This window comes from Patella vulgata, chromosome 8 (assembly GCF_932274485.2).
Source record: "Patella vulgata chromosome 8, xgPatVulg1.2, whole genome shotgun sequence".
NCBI lineage: Eukaryota > Metazoa > Mollusca > Gastropoda > Patellidae > Patella > Patella vulgata.
Window position 1 is genome coordinate 22529392 of NC_065886.2, and position 21984 is coordinate 22551375.

General features: G+C 37.8%; 1 protein-coding gene and 1 long non-coding RNA gene across 2 annotated transcripts; both read left to right on the top strand.

Moving 5' to 3' along the window:
- The first annotated feature begins 6770 nt into the window (after window positions 1-6770).
- On the top strand, window positions 6771-9567 carry LOC126830489 (location of vulva defective 1). The gene is made up of 3 exons (XM_050560877.1): window positions 6771-7652; window positions 8781-8924; window positions 9260-9567. Exons 1-3 carry the CDS (start codon window positions 6782-6784, stop codon window positions 9565-9567), a joined length of 1323 nt encoding a protein of 440 aa, XP_050416834.1. The 5' UTR covers window positions 6771-6781.
- A 3201-nt stretch (window positions 9568-12768) lies between these two features.
- Window positions 12769-17935, top strand: LOC126829695 (uncharacterized). The gene is made up of 5 exons (XR_007683499.2): window positions 12769-12910; window positions 15334-15669; window positions 16118-16195; window positions 16769-16868; window positions 17578-17935. It is a non-coding gene; the product is annotated as an uncharacterized LOC126829695 (long non-coding RNA).
- Window positions 17936-21984: the final 4049 nt, after the last annotated feature.

Sequence of the window (21984 nt, forward strand, 5' to 3'; positions counted from 1 at the left end):
GTTTGATGCTTTATATTGTAGGATTAAATCTCTATGACGAAGGTTGTGCACTAGACGACAAATGTCCAGGCGTGGCAAAATGTTTATCAGACGGTTGTCTAGGAAACATCTGTCTTTGTCCAGAAGGATACCAACCAGATGATGGCTACAGTGAATGTGTGAAAGGTAGGTGGTGTGACTGAATTGTCGAGGTAACCACCAACGTTAATACAATATTGGCTTTTTCTCAGCAATATTATACTAAGGAAGGAATTCCCAAGTAGGCCACCCAGTGGAACGATTACATAATCTGAGCACCGGATTTTTAATTTAAAGTTTGTACCAATAAGTGGTGATACATTGGTTGTGTGAAGTGTTTTCATTATACAGGGCCTTATTCTAATTAAATCCCAAAATTTCATATTTTTACAGGGACCTTCGATTAAATTATCTTAATCATGATAATAGTTATCGTTTAGGTAATTTCTATTTGTATATTATAACGGTTTTTGTTTCAACTTTTCCTAATTAATATAATGGTTTTCGTTTCAACAATTCTTAATTATAGTAATGGTTTTCGTTTCAACAATTCCTAATTAATACTATAATGGTGTTTATTTCAATAATTCCTACTTACCATAATGGTTTAATTATAATCATTTCAGTCGTGGAACTTGGTGAAAGTTGTAACAGTTCTGACGTAAGGTGCCGTCTGCCGTTTGCTATGTGTCGTGGCGGAAAATGTGAGTGTAAGCCACCCTACATGAGAGCAGCCGATAATATGAGATGTAAACTGAAATCTGTATCCATTAACAGCGGTTGGGCTTTATTAGGAGAAATATGTGATAGTCAAATCACTTGCACTGAAGGTAGGGATATATATATATTCATTAAAAAATAATTTGTTTGCATTGTTCATGCCCTACCCAGAACTAAATGGAAAAAAATATGGACAGCAGGAAATGACATGGTTTACTGTTTAAACATATTTTATTGACAAATATCAAAAGGATTGAGCACAAGTTTCAAAAACTTAGAAAAGCCCTTTCCATACATAGAAATGGTCTTATATATTACTAATTATCCCAGCTTATTTATTACTAATTACCTTGTCATGATTATTACTAATTACCTTGTCATAATTATTTCTAATTACCTTCTCATAATTGTTACTAATTAGCTTATCATAATTATTAATAATTACCTTCTCATAATTGTTGCTAACTACCTTCTCATAATTATTACTAATTTCCTTCTCATAATTATGACTAATTGCCTTCTCATAATTGTTACTAATTACCTTCTCATAATTATTACTAATTACCTTCTTATAATTTTTACTAATATCCTCTTCTTATGTATTACTAATTACCTTCTCTTCTCAATTAATCAGTAGTTCCCCCTATTTATTAGTAATACCATCTCTCATTTATTACTAATTACCATTTTTTCTTTATACTAATTACCTTTCCCTTAATTATTACTAATTATATTCTCCTAATTATTGATAATTTCCGTATCTTATCCCATGTGTGTCTAATAAGCTTATCTTCCATATTATTAAGAATTACCGTGTCTTAATTATTACTAATTACCTGCTCTTGGGTATTAGTATTTACCTTCTCTTATATATTATTGACCTACCACGTTTATAATAGTTAACTTATCTTATTAATGATAATAATAAAGTTATTTATATAGCGCCCATTTCATGCCGAGGCGTGCTCTAAGCGCTTCTAATGTCACCACGGATAAGCTTGTTGAAACAGGTGTATTACATCTACTAATTAACTTATTCATTAATAATAATTGTCTTATTGTATTATAGTATGTCCCGAACTAAGTAATCAAACACATTTTGAGAACTTTATGGAGTTTCCGGTGATATTTTCAGATGTTATACAGTATTAGATTTATTTTTTATTTTTTAAATGTAGGTAATACAATGCTTTGTGAAGATGCGAAATGTGTTTGTAAAGCTGGATTCAGACCTGCAACAGAGGCTGACAAGAGTGCCCATCCTTATAATGGAGAATGTATCTCTACAAGTTATACACTAGGTAAGTATAGATCATGTGAATTGTGAATGAATCGGTGACCTTTGCCCTTTGGTGTCATCTCACTGTTCTGCGCCCATCGGAAAAGAAGAAGTTCAAACGCCATGCAGTGTGCTATGAAGCAAATTTTGCCAGGATAATGGCGTTTATGCCAGCTCTTTGTACATTTCCAACACTCTTTAACGCGCACACATATCTTTGCCACTATAGTTTATCAAGTATAAGAATGGTTCTGTTTTAGGGCCATTGCCTACAAATGACCGACAGTTAGGTTTGGGTTAATTAGGTGTCTTGGAAATAAACTGGTTCAGTGACATCACATATCTGGTAATCCATATTTGGTCATAGTTGTTCCATTATTAGTCACAAAAGTTCCCATTCCATCCCATCTCAGTTTCCATATTAGTATATTGTGTTTGTAAATTGTCTACTCAAGTAATAAGTCCCTCGCCAATCTCTGGGAAAAGTTTCCGTAAACATTCCGCAACCAGGCGAGATTATAAAGCTGGTTTATACATTCAGTCGCCTGGGGAATGAGGCGCAGAGAGTCATCATTGCATCACGAAGGGTCGAGATACAGTCATCATTGCGTCACGAGGGGTCGAGAGAAGGGAATCATTCGGAATTTTCAGGGATACCATGAACTCAGACTATAGATTACTTAATATTTGGGATCTAGAAATGGACACAAATTGGTCGCAACGTATGTAATAATGTGGTATGAATGCATATAATCTGATTTACATTCAATCGTTTCCGTTTTTACTCTAATTTCAAATGAGTTATCTTCGGCGAAATACGTCAGAAGTCTCAATCTAATGGCCATCTGTAGTGTCTGGTTATTCCAATCTACACCGATAGTATTTATTGCGCAGGCTCTCCAGATAAGAATATGGCGTCACCATTTGACTCGACTGGTGGAATAATATGTCTAGCTTCGTTACAAATGGTATTGAAACGCATTCTGGTACACGTGATGCAATGATAAAATGTTGATTTTGTCTTAAATATTGGATATCAGAAGCCCATCTTTTCCCGGTAAGATCACAACATGAATGTTGATTTAAATTGTCAAATAATTCGTGTTTTTAATGTCGAAAACTTTGGATAATATTGAGTTAGGTACTCCGCTACGTTAAACTTATAAACATTCAAGTTTCAAAAACACGTGTGTACAACTAACTTTTAATACGGCAATATTATATAAAGGCGTATGTAGAAATATACGATTTTCCAGCGCTTCATTTATTATATTAAAAGTACACAACGTGAAGTCCAATATTAAAAGTACACAATGTGACGTCCATAGTGCAGTCCATAGTGAAGTCAAAACATCGAAGTCCATATTGAAGTTCCAAGAAAGAAGAAACCATACAGAATCGGAATATAGTGAAGCGGGCTAGTGTCATATCTGTGTATTTGACTGTCGTGAAGGGTAGTGACAAAGGTGGCCGTAGGGTGAAATTGTTTATTTAGCTGCTGTGACATAGAAAAAATATTATGAATCATCGCATGAAAGTTCGATCATTGATGATGATAATGACGATGATGATAAAGATGAATGATGTTTTACAGGTGAGAATATAACAGCTTCAAAAGACCAATGTGTATCAATACCAGAAGGAAGTAAGTCAAGTTTTGTACAACAACATGTATATTGTCGTCACCTGTGCTTGCTTTCTGCCAATGTAAACAGGACTAGCGCTATCCTTAACCCTAACCCAAGAATAAGATCTTACCATAACCCATAAACCTCGGCAACAATCACGTGCCCTAAACCTGTTTGCAGGTAGCCCTACTATTTAGATCTGACCTTGTCAAACGAACTTTTAAAACACGTTTTGATAGCTAACATTGACGACGTCGTTGCTGATGCGCATAAGGGATCTGACAAACATCCGTTTATGCTTTGGGCGATCGAATTGCAGTCAAATTGTTAACGATTGTTTCCCCATTTCCATTAAGGGGGGCAGCATGACCAGAACACACACAATTACTAGAACTCAGAAAATAAATACACGGACATAGAGACATGACACAATATAAACTTTCATAAATATGGCGAATGGTGGCCAGCAGGAGGCGTTCACTATACTCGACAGTCCTGGGGATGTAATGACAAAGGCTTCAAATAACTACACAACTCCCCAAAAAATGAAATGAGGAAACAGTCCTACACCGACTGGGCTAATGGAGACGGTCATACGCCATACACTGCTTTGAGTAAAAGTTTGCCCGGACAGTGGCACTACGGCCTACTCTTATTTCGAATTCCGAGGGTTCTTTTACGTACACGCCAATGTGTGCACGAAAACCTTACCAGGCCCTCCGTCCAACACATATACACTAAACAACGAACGTCTACTTCTGCCAACAAGTTTGTGACGAAGTAAGCTTATCTATTATTTCATTTGTAGGTCTAACAGATATAGGTGCCGAATGCATAGCTGACACTAATTGTCCTGGTAACGCAACCTGTCGTCAAGTAGGGTGTGATAAGAAATGTGCATGCGAGAAAAATTTTGCTCCATCTAGTGATAGACAGAATTGTTTACAACGTAAGTATACTATACTTCTTATATGATTGTAAAAATAACGGAAACGGAATAATTTTCTCATGTCTATTTGTAAAGCCCCCGTCAGACCGGAGTGACGTCCTTACTGCGCTGCTGCTACCGTACGGCGACCAGAAAATGCGCAAGGTCGCCGGCAAACGCAAATAAATGTCCCCAAAAATTCACAAAAAAGTCGCCTTTTCACAGCTTTCCAGGTCAGATCGCAGAACCTTGGCGTTTGTTTTGAACATGCTCAAAACAAACACGGTGACTCGGCGATCATTGGCGACCACGGAGAACACAGCACGATATCTGGCGTTTCCATCACGCTTTAAACACGCTAATGACCACTCCGACGCGCTCTGAGACCATTTTCCGTCGCCGTAGCAGCTCAGTAAGGACGCCACTCCGGTCTGACGTGGGTATAACACAGATTAGTCACTACGAGAGACCTCTGCTACCGCCACAACTAGTGTATTGAACTATTCATTTCTGAATAACTTAACTCATTGTTAGTGCATATGTATTTAGTGATGTATAACATTTATAGCTTAAAGCATCGAATGATGTTTCAACTATTTTGATTGGTCGGCGAACAAATTCTATATACGATTGAAAATAATGAGTCATAAATGCTTTATGATATACAGTAGTGCCTAAGCTGCTACCAAGGCTCGTTACTATTACTACAGGTAATTGCTTATAAACGGTTTTATTGTATTTCAGTAATAACGCTATATGGTGATTGCAATGAAAACACTGTTTGTGAAACTATGTTTTCCCGATGTAATGATGTCGAAGAAGGAGGGAAATGTGTCTGTGATGTCGGCTACTCCGAAAACAATTCACAATGTCGAAAAATATCCAATTTTCCCAGATATCTGCAATGGGCATCCATCAATGAGACATGCGGAACCAACCAAGTCAATGTCCCTGTAAAATGTCAAAGTGATTTGGAATGTATATCTGGAATATGTAAATGTGATACGACGTTTTTCAGAGAGGCGACCATCCATGAGAGAATATCCTTCAACCCTCCAGGATATTGCATATCAAAATACGCTAATCTGGGTAATAAATAAATTTGACTATTAGAGTGAAAAAACCTTTCAAGTGATGAAAGCAACCCCTTCCCTCCACAAAGCTTAAACCTTTGACGACATTCCATTTCTGTTACACTCGGAAATAAGTCTCTTTTTGGGGTTGTGGGGGGAGTGGTAGTCGATCGGTCAGGCCAGTATACTTCGAATTCTGGGTTGGTGCGGAAGAACCTTTGGGAGTTGTTTAAGTCCAAACATGACCTACACAGGTAGAACTCCCGAAACTGCCAGGACAAGTGTGCCCAGTATCTGTTGCAACTTGCCCTATTCAGTTGAAAACGGTATACAAGGTCAGTGATATAATCACTTTGATTAAAATTAGTCTGTGTTATATCTCTATTTGCACGTCTTTTAGGTATCGATGAATGGTACTATATTTTACTAGATCGCTGTTCTATGTACTGATTTATAATAGTTATTACAATGTATGTTATCAATTTTAGAGCCAGCTGAGAATGATTCTGCTTGTGACGAAAGTATAAAAAATTCTACACAGGTTAATTCCGCCACAACTCCAGTACCCGCATCATCATCGTCACCACCAACAGCACCATCTTCACCAGTGTCCCCTGTATTGCAATCAGCATCAGAATTCGCATCCGCACCCACGTCATCATCATCGACATTTACATCATTGCCAGAATCATCATCCAAGATGGAACTTCCTGCATCCATTCGCCCATCATCTGTAATCGAGTCCCATCTAACGGAAACAGCATCTTTGTCTGTGGATCAGTCGTCGGTTTCTATGATGGATAGTTCATCATCTGTCACCATTGTTACACCCGTTGATTCATTTACATCATTACAGACGCCAGCATCATCATCTAAAATGGGATTGTCAGCATCTATTCGACCATCATCTGTAACCGAGTCCGTTCAAACAAAATCCGCATCTTTATCTCTGGATGATTCGTCTGTTGCTTCGAACGATTCTATGATAATGGATGGTTCATTTGTCACCCTTGAAACGACATCCGCTTATATTGATGTAGTTGCGAGCTCCGTGGGTACGGGAAAGGAGACAGCCGCCTGGCTGGAATCCGCATCTTTATCTCTGGATGATTTGTCTGTTGCTTCGAACGATTCTATGGTGATGGATAGTTCATCTGTCGCCCTTGAAACGACATCCGCTTACATTGGTGTAGTTACGAGCTCCGTGGGTGCGGGAAAGGAGACAACCGCCTGGCTGGAATCGCATGAGAGCTCTGACAACTTTACCGGTTTACCAACTGATTCTACATCTCTTATTGTTCAGAGTTCTGTGGATATTGACAGTCGTTCTGTGTCTATGGCAACAAGCATTGTCCCCGAGGAAATACGAACTTCCACTGGTATTGGCAACGTGTCTGAGTCTTTAGAGACATTGCTCGTTGAAAGTAGTTCTCTTTCTGAAGACATCCAAAGCTCTGTTGAAGTGGGCAGTTTATCTACATCCATTGAAACAACGTCCCGTCCACAAACTGATCAAAGTTCCATTGAAAGCACAACCTCCACAATCAAAGTGTCGATCTTGGGTTCCATTCAAGTAACTCAGTCACAAGCTGCAACACACAGTTCCGTCGATAGCAAATCCTCCACAATTGACGAATCGGTATTGGGTTCGATGGTAACTAAGTCACAAACTGCAACACAAAGTTTGGGCGAAATGTCTGGATCTCAACTACCCATAGCATCTTCGTCATCGGTTCAAAATTCTGCTTCTGATGACATTGATACCTCATTTGGATCTGTAGACGGCACCAGTTCCGTAGCGTTTGCTACTGAAGTTATGTCACAATCAGCACAACATTCTGTAGGAGTTACTTCGTCTCCGTTATCACAACAAATGTCCAGTGATGTTAACGATCCTGGGCAGATCGGATCAACCTCAGAACCTATATCAGCTTCTTCCGTTAGTCAACCGCAGTCTTCAGAAGTAGTTACTAGCATCCCCACTAGCACCACAACTCCGGCAACAGGTTTGTTAGTTATTACACGACTTTTGATTACAAATATATACCACAGCTCTTTGCTTACACCAGTGCACAGCCTAGTTGTCAACTTATGTTGTTATCCCTTTTCTGTCTATAACGGCTTAAACATGCATTATGCAAGAGCTAAATCTGATTATTGCAAGTCTTAATTTAGGCTTCAGATGTTATAGAAATTATAAATTAGATCTTTATTTAAACAACAAGCTCAAAATCAACTCTGTAGACCCACGGATGGCTCGACTACAGCTCGGATTTAAATAGGATTTAACTAATTGATTAAATCAAGTATGGGGCAACCTGATGAAAATACGTCAGTTAGATCGAGGCTAAATGATAGAGTGTACTTAGCGAGGCCGCTGTAAAGCGTTTCCGTATGCCATTGAAAATTTTACTTGATAATCGAGATATGTAGGTGGAGTTAACGCCTGTCAATCAAACGATCGGCCAAGGTGAAGACGCATTTCGCTACCATTTCTAGTCAAATATTACAACGATGATAACTATGTTCAGAATAAAGTAATTTGACTGAATTTTTCAATATATTCTTCTTTCATCATCTACTTTCGAACTGTTATAGCAAGAATGGCCAACTCTCTATAAAAATCTCCCATAATGTATCTTTAATAAATAGCATTCTGTGGCAAAACGATCTATTTAATAAAACACCCTTTACCCGCCTTAATGATAAAGATTTAAATCACCTAATTATTGACTGTGCGTGCCAATTGGTACTCTGAAATTACTCATCGACTATCATTGACCCATGAATTATTCTTTGCGTCGGGATTTATGGCTGTAAGTTACGGGTGATTTTTATATTTCTGCTTATAGAAACACTCCGGATTCACAATTCCGGGGATTCATTCGTGAATTAAATTCTTACCATTCCTTAAGGGCTTTCATTTTACTATTTATTAAGTGTTGCGTGATATATAAAGCAAGTCTGGTGCTATGGGCAATTGCTTGTCAATTTTTAAAACTAGGTCGTGTTCCCTTCTAGCTATTCTGGCTATTTGTTGTATTTTAGGGTTCTATAAGTAGACGTATTTCTTTAATGGGATAAAATAATGAGGATGCTACTGTCACAAAGTATTGTTTATTCTATATAATTAGCTAAACTAGGTATTGATGATTCGTGTGATGATGACGTGTCTTGTCCAGATAACTCTGTTTGTCATCAAACCAAGTGCAGTGGTAAAAGATGTCAGTGTCAAGATGGCTATTTCTCTGCTAATAAAGGCATGGCTTGTCTAAAAGGTAGGTTCGTGAATTGAATTCTAATCAAATCAATAGAATGGTCTGTCTTATTACAAGTAATCAGGGATAATAACTGTATAACGTAAGTAAACACGGATATGTGTTCGCATGAACAAATGAACTCATCAAATACATTTAAATCGTCGTTTATATTTCCATCAAACCATAGAGGTGTTATTGTATATTAAAAACAAAACCTGGTAAAGAATAAGGCATTAGCAATTGTTCCTGTGTGACGAAAATGCCAGCAGACAACGTGCCAATTAGCAGTTCACATGTAAAATGCACCACTGACAGTGGAAATTAATTTAATCACCGATTTGTTTTATTTACAGCCGTGAAACTAGGGGAATTGTGTAATGACACCATTACGTGTGCGGTTCCATTCAGCCTGTGTGATAAAGGAACCTGTGTTTGTGGACGGCCATTTACCAGGACAACGCCTAATGGATTTTGTGCCGATGACACGCCGACAGTCGGTGAGAGCTGTACAGACACTTGTCGCGAGTTTGACGCCTCTTGTGGTTCAGATAAAATATGTACTTGTAACCCGGATTTCCGGGTGGCTGAAGATGCAGAAGTTTACGCTGCTGGTCCGGCCTGGTTCTATAACGGTCGATGCATCAGAGAATCCCAGGGTTAAGTTCATTGCTTACTTACTCAGCACGCAGACATCATGCTAGTTTGCCGAGCACATAGTTCACATTATTTACTAGGGGTAGTTGATTCGACGTATTTGCTAAACGCAATATTAACCTTTCTTGAACTTCGATATATGTACGGAAAACCATGCCATTACATTCATTGGAGGTGTTTTCAAATTTAATATTTTAGAGTTTTAAAACCGCTGACAATATCTTCAGCTAAAATGTACTCAGATTTATTATTCAACATTGGATTAAGAAAACAATCGGTTTAAAAAGAGGATGCCAAATGAAATTCGATAGTATTGTATAGAATTTGGGGAACCTGGAGGAAATAATGGCCCCAAATATTCGACAGTCTCTGTAGTGCAAATCCTATAATTTTCCTACAGATTTATACTAAAATTTCAATAGGAAAATACTGTAGTATTCTATAGATTTTTTTATAGTGTTTTCTGTAGAAAATTCTACAGATATCTTTTTGTCTTTAATCAACTTCTATGAACAGACTGCATAGTAAGATGTCCCACTTTCTTCAGTTTCTTGTTAATACTAACTTCTATGAAGTTGTTATACATAAATTTCAAAATTTAAAATTCAGTCAATGACCAAACAGTCTTCTCTTAGAATAAGTTTAATTAGTCCGTTAGATAACGGATAATGAAATTGACTTTCCAGCAACATAAATATAACGTAACGTCAACAAACGACACTTTAGCAAGATAAAGATCCGTTGGAGTTTAACGGGTCGTTAAAATAACTGAGTTTTGAGCAACCGGCCCCTGGTAGGAATCTTAGAGATTGAACAATCACAATATTTTAGTTTGCAAGAGATTTCAAATTCCTCAAATGATGGTCGGCGGTTTTAACCAAAAGTCCTGATAATAAATATATTGAATTTTAATACATAGTTTACCGTTTACAAATCAAAATCACTTATTGCCACAATGCACCATATCAATACGCTTCAGGTCTGGGAAATTATTATTGCAGGGATATCGCCAGATAGTGCGACTTTGTTTCATGCATTCGGTTTGCCATGAAAACGCTAATAGCGTGTCAGAAGATAATAGTTTGTATGTTTTCGTTATCCTTATTGCTATCGAAGGACGATTTAGCGACCTTGAATTGTCTAGTAAGTGTAAGGGTTGCATTGCATTAAATAAATATTTAGTCGGTAAGTTTTGTCGTTGGAATGGGACAAAACACCGAGTTCAAACCGTATGCTTGTTAGAGTGCACGTAAAAGGACCGTTGACAGATGGAATCGATGAAGTGTTGGCAGTTAGAATACAAAATTCTTTCATAGCATATGTCGTATATCCGCCTTAATTAGCCCGCATGGTGCTGAGACGTGAGACGTTAGATCCAACGCCATTTTATTATGACATCAAAATTGAAATTATTAGTAAATTAGCCCAAGGTCAGCATAATCTGGCAATGTCCCTTTAAAACAGCTCACTCCAGAATCACCTTGTTTTATCATTTCAAAATAAAATTGTATATATTCTATTTAAATCAATACATCTGTCTTTAATTTCATGTTTATTTCATTTCCAGAGCTTACACCTGAATGTGGTAAGTAGTATACATCGAATTTTGTATGTTGTATTTATTGCAATTATGGGTTTCTGAATTGAAAGTAGCACGTAAAACAGGGGCGGGTCCAGGATATTTGCAGGGGGACCCTCCCCATTGCCTTGAACATTTTTGAGAAATACGTGGCCTTTATCGTCATTTTTGCGTATATACGAACCCACACTGAGCTTTTTAAAGAGAGAAGTCCAACACCCTGTTTGACGTCAATTTTTATTATGAATTAATACGATGATATTGTGATTCAATTTCATTGATGCAAAGCATTAATTGTAATATCACATATGCTTATATCATTATCTCGCCCTTTGAATGTCCACCCCATCCCACCATCTGACGATAAAGGATAAGGCACACGACCGTGACACCTATCTCATAAAATGTGTTGTTTTAAAAAATTTTAGGTAGCTGAGCAGAGGGGGATTTGCCCCCCCCCCCCAACCTAGATCCGCCCCTGTAAAATCATGGCTTATGTTTTCTAAGCCCATGTTGTAAATTCGATTGACTTGAAAATGACGCTCAAATCACATTTTAATTCCAACTTGCCAACTCGACAGTCTTAATACCTAGTTCATCTCTGAACGTAGGTCTCATTACACTCGGCCGGTACGTTCAGAAATTCGATTGAATCCTTGTCGAAACTGAGATCCGCCCAGTCAATCTTACTGGGAAACGGTCGCGTGTCAGTCCCCGTGAACGCCTGAACAATATAAATGAACACCTGAGTGAGAATATAAGACCTTGCTTACCTCGCTAGAACCAGTATGAGCAACACAACACGCTGATTTGATTAAACCCAACTGCTATGCAAAATTTCTGTTCAATTTAAAATGGCCACCGAACCAGAATCACGTGGTGTCATTGCCACTCGAAAATACCGAAAAACTGTTCGGTGAGAAAATATTATGATTTCAGTGTTCCACTCTTCACTATTTGTAACATAATTACTTATTTCCATGCAAACTGTGATGACATGTTTTGAAAATTTTGCAATTGAACCTAATTTTACTTGCTCAAAGATTCGAATAATGTATCAGTTGCAGTCGTGGATAAGAATATATAGACATTGCTCAAAAAAAATACAGACCGGATACATTGGGCAAAACAGACAATGCGCATGTCACTACAGTCAGAGTTACCTCCCCTCTCAAATCTTGTACAAGTGACATTACCCGTCTTGTCAATAACGTGACATCATAGACCGTATTAGGTCAATGAAAATAATTCTCACACCTTTTTGGGGTTTTTACTTCAACAAAATTAATCGGTAATTTAACTAATACTCATACAATTTAGATCTAATTTAAAACCAATCTGGAATAACGAAATTATTTAACATTTTTGCATCACTTGTGAAATATAGTTGTATTTTACTATTTTTTTATATAGTATTTTATTGACAACAATCAGCTTTGCTCTTATGCAATGCTTGTTGGATCTAATTTAAAACCAATCTGGAATAACGAAATTATTTAACATTTTTGCATCAGTTGAGAAATTTGTATTTGACTATTTGACAACAATCAGCTTCGCTCTCATGCAATGCCTGTTAATGTTAAATATTATATTCTAAAACACGTGTTGTTTTCTATTATTATAGTACCACTGTCGATTGGCGATAATTGTACAGCTGGCGCCCTCTGCCCGGGTAACTCTACCTGTACACCAGCCACCGGTGGTTGCATCAACAGATGTTGGTGTGACGTAGGATTTGCCCCTTCTGCTGATAAAAAGTCATGTTTACCTGGTAAGTATTTATTTGGTTGTTGTAAAATGACAATCTGACCTTCTGGTCTGTCAGAAACTTTATGATCCAAACTGTAATTTTAGTGCTGTAGGCTATTCATAATGGCTGGAGAATATGGTTGTTTTTCGACTTGTGATGCTTGGTGGCCATATATTTATTTCAAGATCGATGGCATCGTAGAAATTATTTTGATAAGTTTAGTTTGACCAAAATATCTCATACACCCTCTAAACGTCATGTGAAATAGTATTTTGGGATATCTCATCTATATAGTCTAAAAGGAAGCTAACTTTTTTCAGTGCAAAAATAACTTTCATAATTCTCCGCAATTTTTCTTATTTGGGACGTCACATTTCTTGACCCGTCTTAACTAAATAAATATCGGTAGTTTTTTGGGGGGTTTTGTTGTGGTTTTATTGTTCAAATTTGGGTGCAATTACACAGAACTCAAAATATGCCATCTTAGATTGCATGCAAAATTGGAGACCGACTCCCAATCAGTTAAACAGATATACATGTTTCAAGGTTACAATTCGTATGAAATATATTCAGTAGTGGTTTTCAAAGGATGCTTGTGAAGATGTTTTGCGTTAAATAGCTGTGTATGTGGCCTTATATGAATTTACTTAATTTAGTGTGTACACAGCACCTCAAGTTTTCGTCCAGTCGAAACGATTGACACTGTTCCTTGTCCTTGACAAGGGGAAACCTCGGTGGGAAATCCAGAGGAACTTCTCAGCCAACACCGGTATCGAACCCGGGACCTCCGACATTAACGAAATTTTTAAAATGAATAATCATCCAAACGATTTTAACCTTGCATTTATATACTCTTCAACAAAAAAGAAACGCATAGTGACATTTCGTCGTCGGTATACCCTCCCTCTACCATCGCCTCGTTGCAACATGAACTGCTACCCGTCGCTGAACCAAACTGTTCTCCAGCGTTGCTGTGGCCATACCCTGTCTGACTGAACCCACTGAAGTCGGATTTGACGGTGTCGACGTACTTGAAGTCTGGCTCGTAATATGGTTTCACGTAGGCGTCTATGGACAGTCTGGTCTGAGATCCTACGCCGTCGAGGAATTACTGCTGCAGTAGAGGTCGCTGTTGTGAACCGTTTCAGCAAATAACGTAGCCGGATGTGACGATCCAGGGCAGGTGGGGTCCCTCTGTTTGACCTGAGCTTGGGCGGTCACGTGTTGAAGTTCGCTGTCAGTACCTATCCCAAAGGCGAGAAATGGTATTCTGGGAAACATTCAGGAGCCTGTGTGGTATTCACCTGCCTGTTGTTGCGTTGGTCTTCGTTCAGATGTGGCGTCACTTGGCTCGCTGAGAGTTTACATGTGCTATAGTTAGTACTATATGACTTTTTACTTGTTGTGTTTGTTTCTTGGCGATCGTAACAAGACTACAGCATAAAATAGTTTCACAACTTCATTGCTAAGCTGTAATGGCTTTGCAGGTTCCCCGTTCTCAATAATAATGGCTGCTAGGAATTTCTGAATGAGTTCTGATCCAACTCACTTCTACACCCTAATTTATACCCCCTAATTTCTGCAGGTCTTCGATAACCATGTCGTCAATTTCCATCCCATATATGGAATAAACCTCTTTATTTCCCACAACTAAAATAGGAGAAGTTACCTTATTTTGGTCTACCAACCATAGGTCAATAAACAGCCAGAATTTGATGGATATTTTTAAAATGATTATGATTTAACCAATATATCACTGTTTTTTTATGTATACATGTACCTATATATTCACGTTCATTAAGTACGTGTGATTTAACTCTATAGACAGAGTGAAGTAACAATTTTGCAAAGAACCAAAATTGTCTCAAGGACCAAAGTGTTACATTGCAACTGATTTTGAAACAGAGAATCCCGGGATTTTAAAGGCCTTAGATTTGGATTTCCTGCGAAAAGCTTGCGAAGTTGTTCAACTCAGTGTGTTGGTGCAATCAAGCGAAAACAAATTTCGGCAAAAAGTATGACCAATCACAATTAGTGACCCTACATTTAAAACCAATAATGCTATGGCGGGTGTGGCGCCAGGCAGGGTAAGCTTACTCTTCCGGACACCTGTTACCACTGTTTGTCGTGTATTTTGTACACGGTGAACAGTCCATATGCTGATTAAACTATTTTGCCTTATTACACTATTTTGCCTATACCGTTTTTTTAGGACTTCGAATTTTGTCTAATGATTTGGATTGTTCGTACTTGGTTTTATCTTATCCTTACATAACGACATTAAAAACAAGTAAGATTTATGGAAACAATGATCCCGTTCAAATTAAAAAAATGATGAAAAATGAGCTGCGCGTTTCTTTATTTGAAGAGTATATCTCATGGAATAATCACTTCTAGTGGTAATCTTGTCTCAACCTATTTTATAATTGATATTTATGTTTTAGTTGTAAAAATAGGGGATGTGTGTAGTAGAGAAAGCACAAGATGTATCTCGCCTTTATCACGATGTATTGACGGGCAATGTGAATGTTATCGCGGGTTTTCGCCTGTTGTCAATAACACTGGTTGTAAACCTAAAGACTATCCACCGTACGTTGTAATACCAGCCCTAGGGGAGTTGTGTGATGGCAAAAACAAAAGGTGCTTTATGAAACAAGAACAGATTTGTGGTAATTCTAAAGTTTGTGAGTGTAGACAGGGTCTTAGACCAGCTGAATATGAAGATTTAGTGGCTGAATATTACAATATGCAACAATGCCGTAATGAAAGCTTTATTAGAGGTATGTGCATACTAATTAGGGTTACACATTTTATTGTCTTTGGTATACTGTCGATTATTTGGATACATATTCTCATTCTCGAAGCTCACTTACCATTATCTCGATTTTACCTTTCATTTAGAGGACCTCTAGGCCTTTTGGATATGTTATTTTAACAGATTATGCAAACCATGCAATCATGCAATAAAATTTATGCTTACACTGCAAAGCACATGAATGCCGTTCTCGCGTCTCGACAATTCAAACTTCAGAAATTGATGTATGCCATAATTCTGTCAACAACTCATGGCTAATCCCCCACACCAGAAGAACGTGGTTTATTTTAAAAGCTCGTCCATATCCTACTGTCACCAAGACAAATAAAACGGAATTTGAACTATAAAATACGAAATGAAAAAGAATCTGCGTTTGAGTTGTTTGAATATAAAGTTTTGAAATTATGTTTCAGGTTACCGACCAACGTTAACTTGTAGTGAACCACCGGTTTCTTTAATGGCCGAACCCGATGATGATGAAACCACTAGTGGTACGTATATTGTTACGTTCTCGTTGCTAACATCTATGGGTGTGTCTTGTGATTAAAGCCACTGATCGTCATTTAAATTTTTCGGACAAAATTATTATTATCAGCTCTTAACTAATTAGACTTATAAGTGGCGCTGGCTTTTTTACCACATCCAGTGAGATTTGGGACACTCATACATACAAAAACATACAAAACAGGGATAATACTACTCGATAGCAACAGCTGGCTAACGATCGCTCGAGATTGTGTTCACCAAATGTAAACGTAAGTGCGTCTTCCCTATTCTATTTATATGTTTTTCCAGGTGTTACAGTGTACTTAATAAATATTGTCAGGCTATGTTTAGAGTTTCGATATAACTTAAACACCTGCATTTTCTTGAACTAGCAATGCATGTATGTAATGCCGAAAGCGTTAAAAAAAACAATGAAAATTGACGTAATCATTTGTTTTGACGGGCGTAGGGTTACCTTATTTTTGGAAATTCCCAATTGTCTTACATCAGGTGAAATTTAAATTTAGTTATTACCATTATCTAAATATTATATTCAATCATTTCGTCATCCATTGCAGCCGCAGCTTCACCCAATCAGATTCTATCAATTGTTGTACCTACAGTTGTCGTTATAGCTGGTATCATGGCAACCATCTACTCCATTATGAAATGGAGAAGGTACGTGTGCTTCTTTTATTATATACCTATGGATGTACGGATCTAAATTTGCTTGGATTGTTAAACCCATGATAGAACGGATCCACTTTGCTCGAATCGTACCGCGATGAGACGAACCCATATCGACCTCTTCGTTATACCCAGGGCGGATCTAAATTGTGCGAATCGTTACACCCATGATGGGACGGACCCAAATTGAGCGAATCGTTACACCCATGATGGGGTCACGGTGGCTAAGTGGGTAACACGCTGGCTCGCTAGCCCGGAGGTCGGGTGTTCGATCCCTGCATTGGCCGAGAAAGTTCATCCAGATTTTTCGGCGTGGTTCCCCTTGTCAGTGATGCAGGGGGACCTGACAAGGACAGCTGTCTAGTCGTTCGGATGGGACGAAAAACCGAGGTCCCGTATACACATTAGCGTGCACGTTAAAGATCCCTTGACAGTTGGAATTCGAATCGTTATATCCACGATCCATATATCTCGAATCGTTTATAGGCCCACCCAGTACCCATGGTGGGACGGATCCAGATTACTTGAAGGGTTATATTCTTGGATGGACAGATCCTGATTTCCGGATCGCTATTTCCTTGATTTGGCCGTTCTGATTTCTTGATTGTTCGACTTTTATCTATATGTGACTCTTCCTTTATGTACACGTTGTGCATTCACTGTTGGATTATAGTAAACCCATAAGAATTGTTTTTTTCAGGAGGAGACGTACTACACACAGCGACGATTCGAGTTCTTCAAGTAGAAGTGAATGTGATAGCGAAGCTAGCTTCCGGTTACCACGTCCCCATTTTATCCAGCCAAGTTTATTCCGAGACGATAGAAGTTGGAATAATACTGACAAGAACTTTAATAACCCTTTATATAATAGTTAATAGGACTATATTAGATCAATTCATATATGCAAAGAATTACTCAACTAGAGCTTTATTCCCAAAAGATTTGGGTACAGCTCCGTTCAATACACGCTGCTCTGACATCTGTGGTCTGTAGTAATGACATTTAAAGCGACACTCCAATAAAGTAATCCATTTGGCTGCATTTTCATCACGATTTCTGTGGGATTTTTTTTTTGTGGGGTGGGGGTGGGGGGAGGGGCTGACATTTGCAGGCCCATAGATAAAGCCGATATCAAGTGAAGGATATTTCCGATTATGTCTTCCAATTAAAATTAAGATGTAGTGCCGACAAATCTTTCGGGCTCAAGTAATTTGTTATATCCAGCATTATTTTTGGCTTTGTAATTGGTACAGGTATTGGGGTTGTAAAAAATAGGTCGCGGGCGACCATTTAATACTCGTATAATAAATAACCTTATCATTTCTTGTACCATGATATATATTATCTATATATTTCACACGATATAATATATCTCTAAAACAAGGTTTTTTTAAAAAATAAAAACATATGGATTTCTAAGAATTAAAACATATGGATATTGTTTGGTTTGTTTCTTTTTTTCCAAGATGGGGCTTAAAAGCATATTTTCAAATTATTAGAACAAAACGAAATAACTGGGCACCAACAAGGATCCAAATCAAAAGGTGTACTGTTAAAATCTTTCAGAACAGTACACATTAAAAATGCATTATATAAGAGCTAAATCTACATATTGCAGACCTTTATTTAGGTCTCAAAATGTTATACAAATGATTAATTATACATTTATTCGCATGACAAGCCCATAATCAACCTTCTAGACAATAGCATGTTCGCGATTGTCAACGGGTTGAAACGCTATCTCCATTTAATACTATGATTTAAAATAGATAATCCAGATTGTGTTTATCATCTTAACAATGGCACTTGACAATATTGTGCAAACAATTATTGCAAGAAAGCCCAGCTCTTTATCTAAATCTTCCATAATGTATGTTTAATAGTGTTTACCATTTTATGGCTGAACGTGTTCGGTTAGAAGGATTTGTGTATGGTTTCGGTGGACAACCCATAACCGTCATTTTATGGTATTGTCTATTTTTCGTCATACGTGTGCAATGATCGGGTGGATGTTTTACCGGGTGTAGCATTTCCACGTATTCGCCATTGACCTCATACTTTCAAGAAATCCAAGATATCTAAAAGTAATTTAAGTATCTAGCAATAACATCCCCCCAACAAAACAAAAACGAACACCACCCAAAACACACGACGACAACAGCTAGTCCCAAGCTGTCTTTCTCACCTCTTCAGTTTGACTTACCCGGTAACATCCCATTCCGTTTTGGGGCACAACCCAAGGTTTTAAAGAATGTCGAAGTAATATATACTCGGTTTTACCTGTACAACAAATTTGCAACGTCTACCACTTCGTTTGCAACTTGGCAATAAGCTAGTTGTATAAAATCTTGATTTGCCGTATCGTTTGTATAGTTTTCTGTGTAATTACTATAGATCTGAAATCTATCAATATGGTAGAGGAATATAAGAATCCGGTGGCAAAATGTAAACAGTGTTAGAAATCCAGTAGCAAATTGGAAAGGGCTTCAGAAATCTTAAAGCAAATATGAAAGCAGTGTTAGAAACCCAATAGCAAAATGGAAACAGTTTTATCCTGTACCGTGCCAGTAGCAAATTTGAAAGCGTGATGAAAAGCTAGTAGATATCTCAAAAATTAAAACTGAAAGAAAACGCTGAATCCGGGGAGAAAACTTGATATGAACCCCCTGAAGCAGGGCCCCGAGTACCAGAAAAGCGCACCTTTGACTTCTGTGTTAGGACCCCTGTGTCGGAGTCCAGTCCAGAGGCAAAATTCTCATTTGTTTTCTCGTCAACTCAGCAGGTTTTTCTTATGTGTTTGTTTATGTGTGGAGTGGCCATCCTGGCTTCCACTATTACAGCCGGATACGATCCTGTCGGCACCTGGACTTTTGTTATTTTTAAAACAGATCTATCTTAATAATACTATAATTAATTTATCATTTACAATTGAAATAATTTTTCGTCCAATCACTGGAAGCCTTACAGTTGGCGAGGGCCATTTTTCTTTTGTCAACTTTGTTAGAATGAAGTGGGTGATTGACAACTGGGTCATTCCATGTTAAATGGACCAGGGCTAGTCGGGTGACCCCTTCGGATTATGATGAAACATTACATTACCCATTGATACATTATATCTGTGATAAGTAACAACTTCTAATATAGTGTAGTAATAGTTCTACACTGTTTCGAAATATTGATTTTTTTTTTTTAAAAATTTGATATGGTTTTTTTTTTGCACAAGTATCAATTTTTGGCATAGTTGACAGTACTTGCTCTGTAAAATTTGATAATGAATTCTTAATCTATAACATTCTCTTACAAACCTCAAAATTTCAAGAATATAGACTGGCTAGAATCATAGAATAGTAGTTGCAAACGTAATTTTCTGATGGGGTCAACCGACACCTTTCTGAGAATTTGGTCCACCTGACATGGAATGACCGAACTGCAGAACTACTGTCCAATTAGAATATTCCATCTATATCGAAAATACTCTTTTTGCGCAAAAAATCCTATTGCTCGCTAATTAATTTTGGTTAATTCGGGAAAGCCTTGCCAAGGAGACTGTGTATGCTTTGAATAAATTTCCCATATTCTTTTCATCCTGTGCTTCACCCCTATATAGAAATTTGCCAAGGGACTATTAGGATTTGTACAGAGTCTCAAAAATAAAAATCAGAGTAGGTATGAAATCTAAGCGCCAAAATATTGAGGAATTGTGTATTTACCTTGTCCCAAAAATTCAGCTCAAAATATTGTCGTGTGGACGTGAACGTCAAAACTGCTTATCCGGACACGTAAACCTTTTAAGATTTCGGGTCAATTTTTTCGTTGGGTGACCTGATAATCGATTCCTGTTCCTTTAGAGGTCTATGCTGTGAATGGCCCACGTGCTGTACATGATAACGAAAGGTAAATTTCACCTACAAATTATTTTTATAAAATAAAAGTCTGGTTTTATCCAGACACCGCATAATGCAGCTTGGAACACAGATCTCCATTTCCAGATGAAAACTGACAGGTTTACGTTGTTTGAAAACGTATCATATATACTGAGTTAGTTGCTCGGCCCTAAGGTAGAGGATTTTAAGCTATTTTAACACAAAAATAAGCAGTTTTATTCTCCAAAATATTATCTGGATTAGCCCTTTAAATGCTTTACAGTTTCCGGACAATTAATATTTCGCCCCTTTGTTTTCGTCGTGGCATCCACCGGAATCATCAAGACGGACATACTCCATACTGTGTGCAATGGGATTATACCTGTCTAGCGCTGTTTTGCGTGCACCCCAACGTGTACACGCGACCTCTGTTTTTCGTCCCATCCGAACCACTCTTCCTTGCCAGGATCCCCGTCTGCACCACTGACGTCGACAAGGGGAAACGAAGCCGGAAAATCTCGAGGAAACGACGTTGTCCAGGCAAATTTTCTCTCACACACCTCGTGGCATATGCCCTTATTCATTAGTCCAGGTGGAGCAGAAAAGCAGGAGGTTAAACGCAGCTTCATTTGTTTTTCGTCAGATTTGGGCAGTGAAATCATCGGTTCCAGTTTGTTTCGACGATGTCATTTTCAAAATTTTCTGGCGGAGGACCTTCGAACCTCCTTTCACTGGGGCCCTTCGGAACGAGCCGACTCTGTCGACGGATCCTTTAATCCGCCCCTGGTGAATGGTGATGAGACGTTTTTGATTTTGTTCATGTTAAACAATCACCAGCAGACATAAAAGATATAAAGAAACTAAAAATGATGTTTTTCTTGTTGCCAGAGATCATAAAGTCTGTCACTGAGTCAAATGACATGTAATTTCGATACCACACTCTTGTACGCGTGACAAGGAATTTGGTAGGTTGTCCAACCTCGTGTGATTTCTCCGGGTCCTCACAAGAACTGTACAAATGATTATATTTTGTATTTGAAAATGGAATTAAATAATCACAATTAACATAATTATGTAAAATAATAACAAAACAAAACTACCGTAAGAAGAAAAGAGTAACGCAGATTGCAGCAAGGGTTATAATTCTTGTTTCGAATTTCGAATAGTTTCGACCATATTCTTGCCAGGTTAGGACTACTTACTTACTTACCACAACATAATATTGAAATTAATAATGACAAGAC

Excerpts from the sequence above, each read along its gene's own strand:
- LOC126830489 (XM_050560877.1), top strand. The coding sequence starts at position 6,782 with ATGGTGATGGATAGTTCATCTGTCGCCCTTGAAACGACATCCGCTTAC. Across the intron at positions 7,653-8,780 it reads CACCACAACTCCGGCAACAG|CTAAACTAGGTATTGATGAT; the intron begins GTTTGTTAGTTA and ends CTATATAATTAG. Across the intron at positions 8,925-9,259 it reads AGGCATGGCTTGTCTAAAAG|CCGTGAAACTAGGGGAATTG; the intron begins GTAGGTTCGTGA and ends TTTTATTTACAG.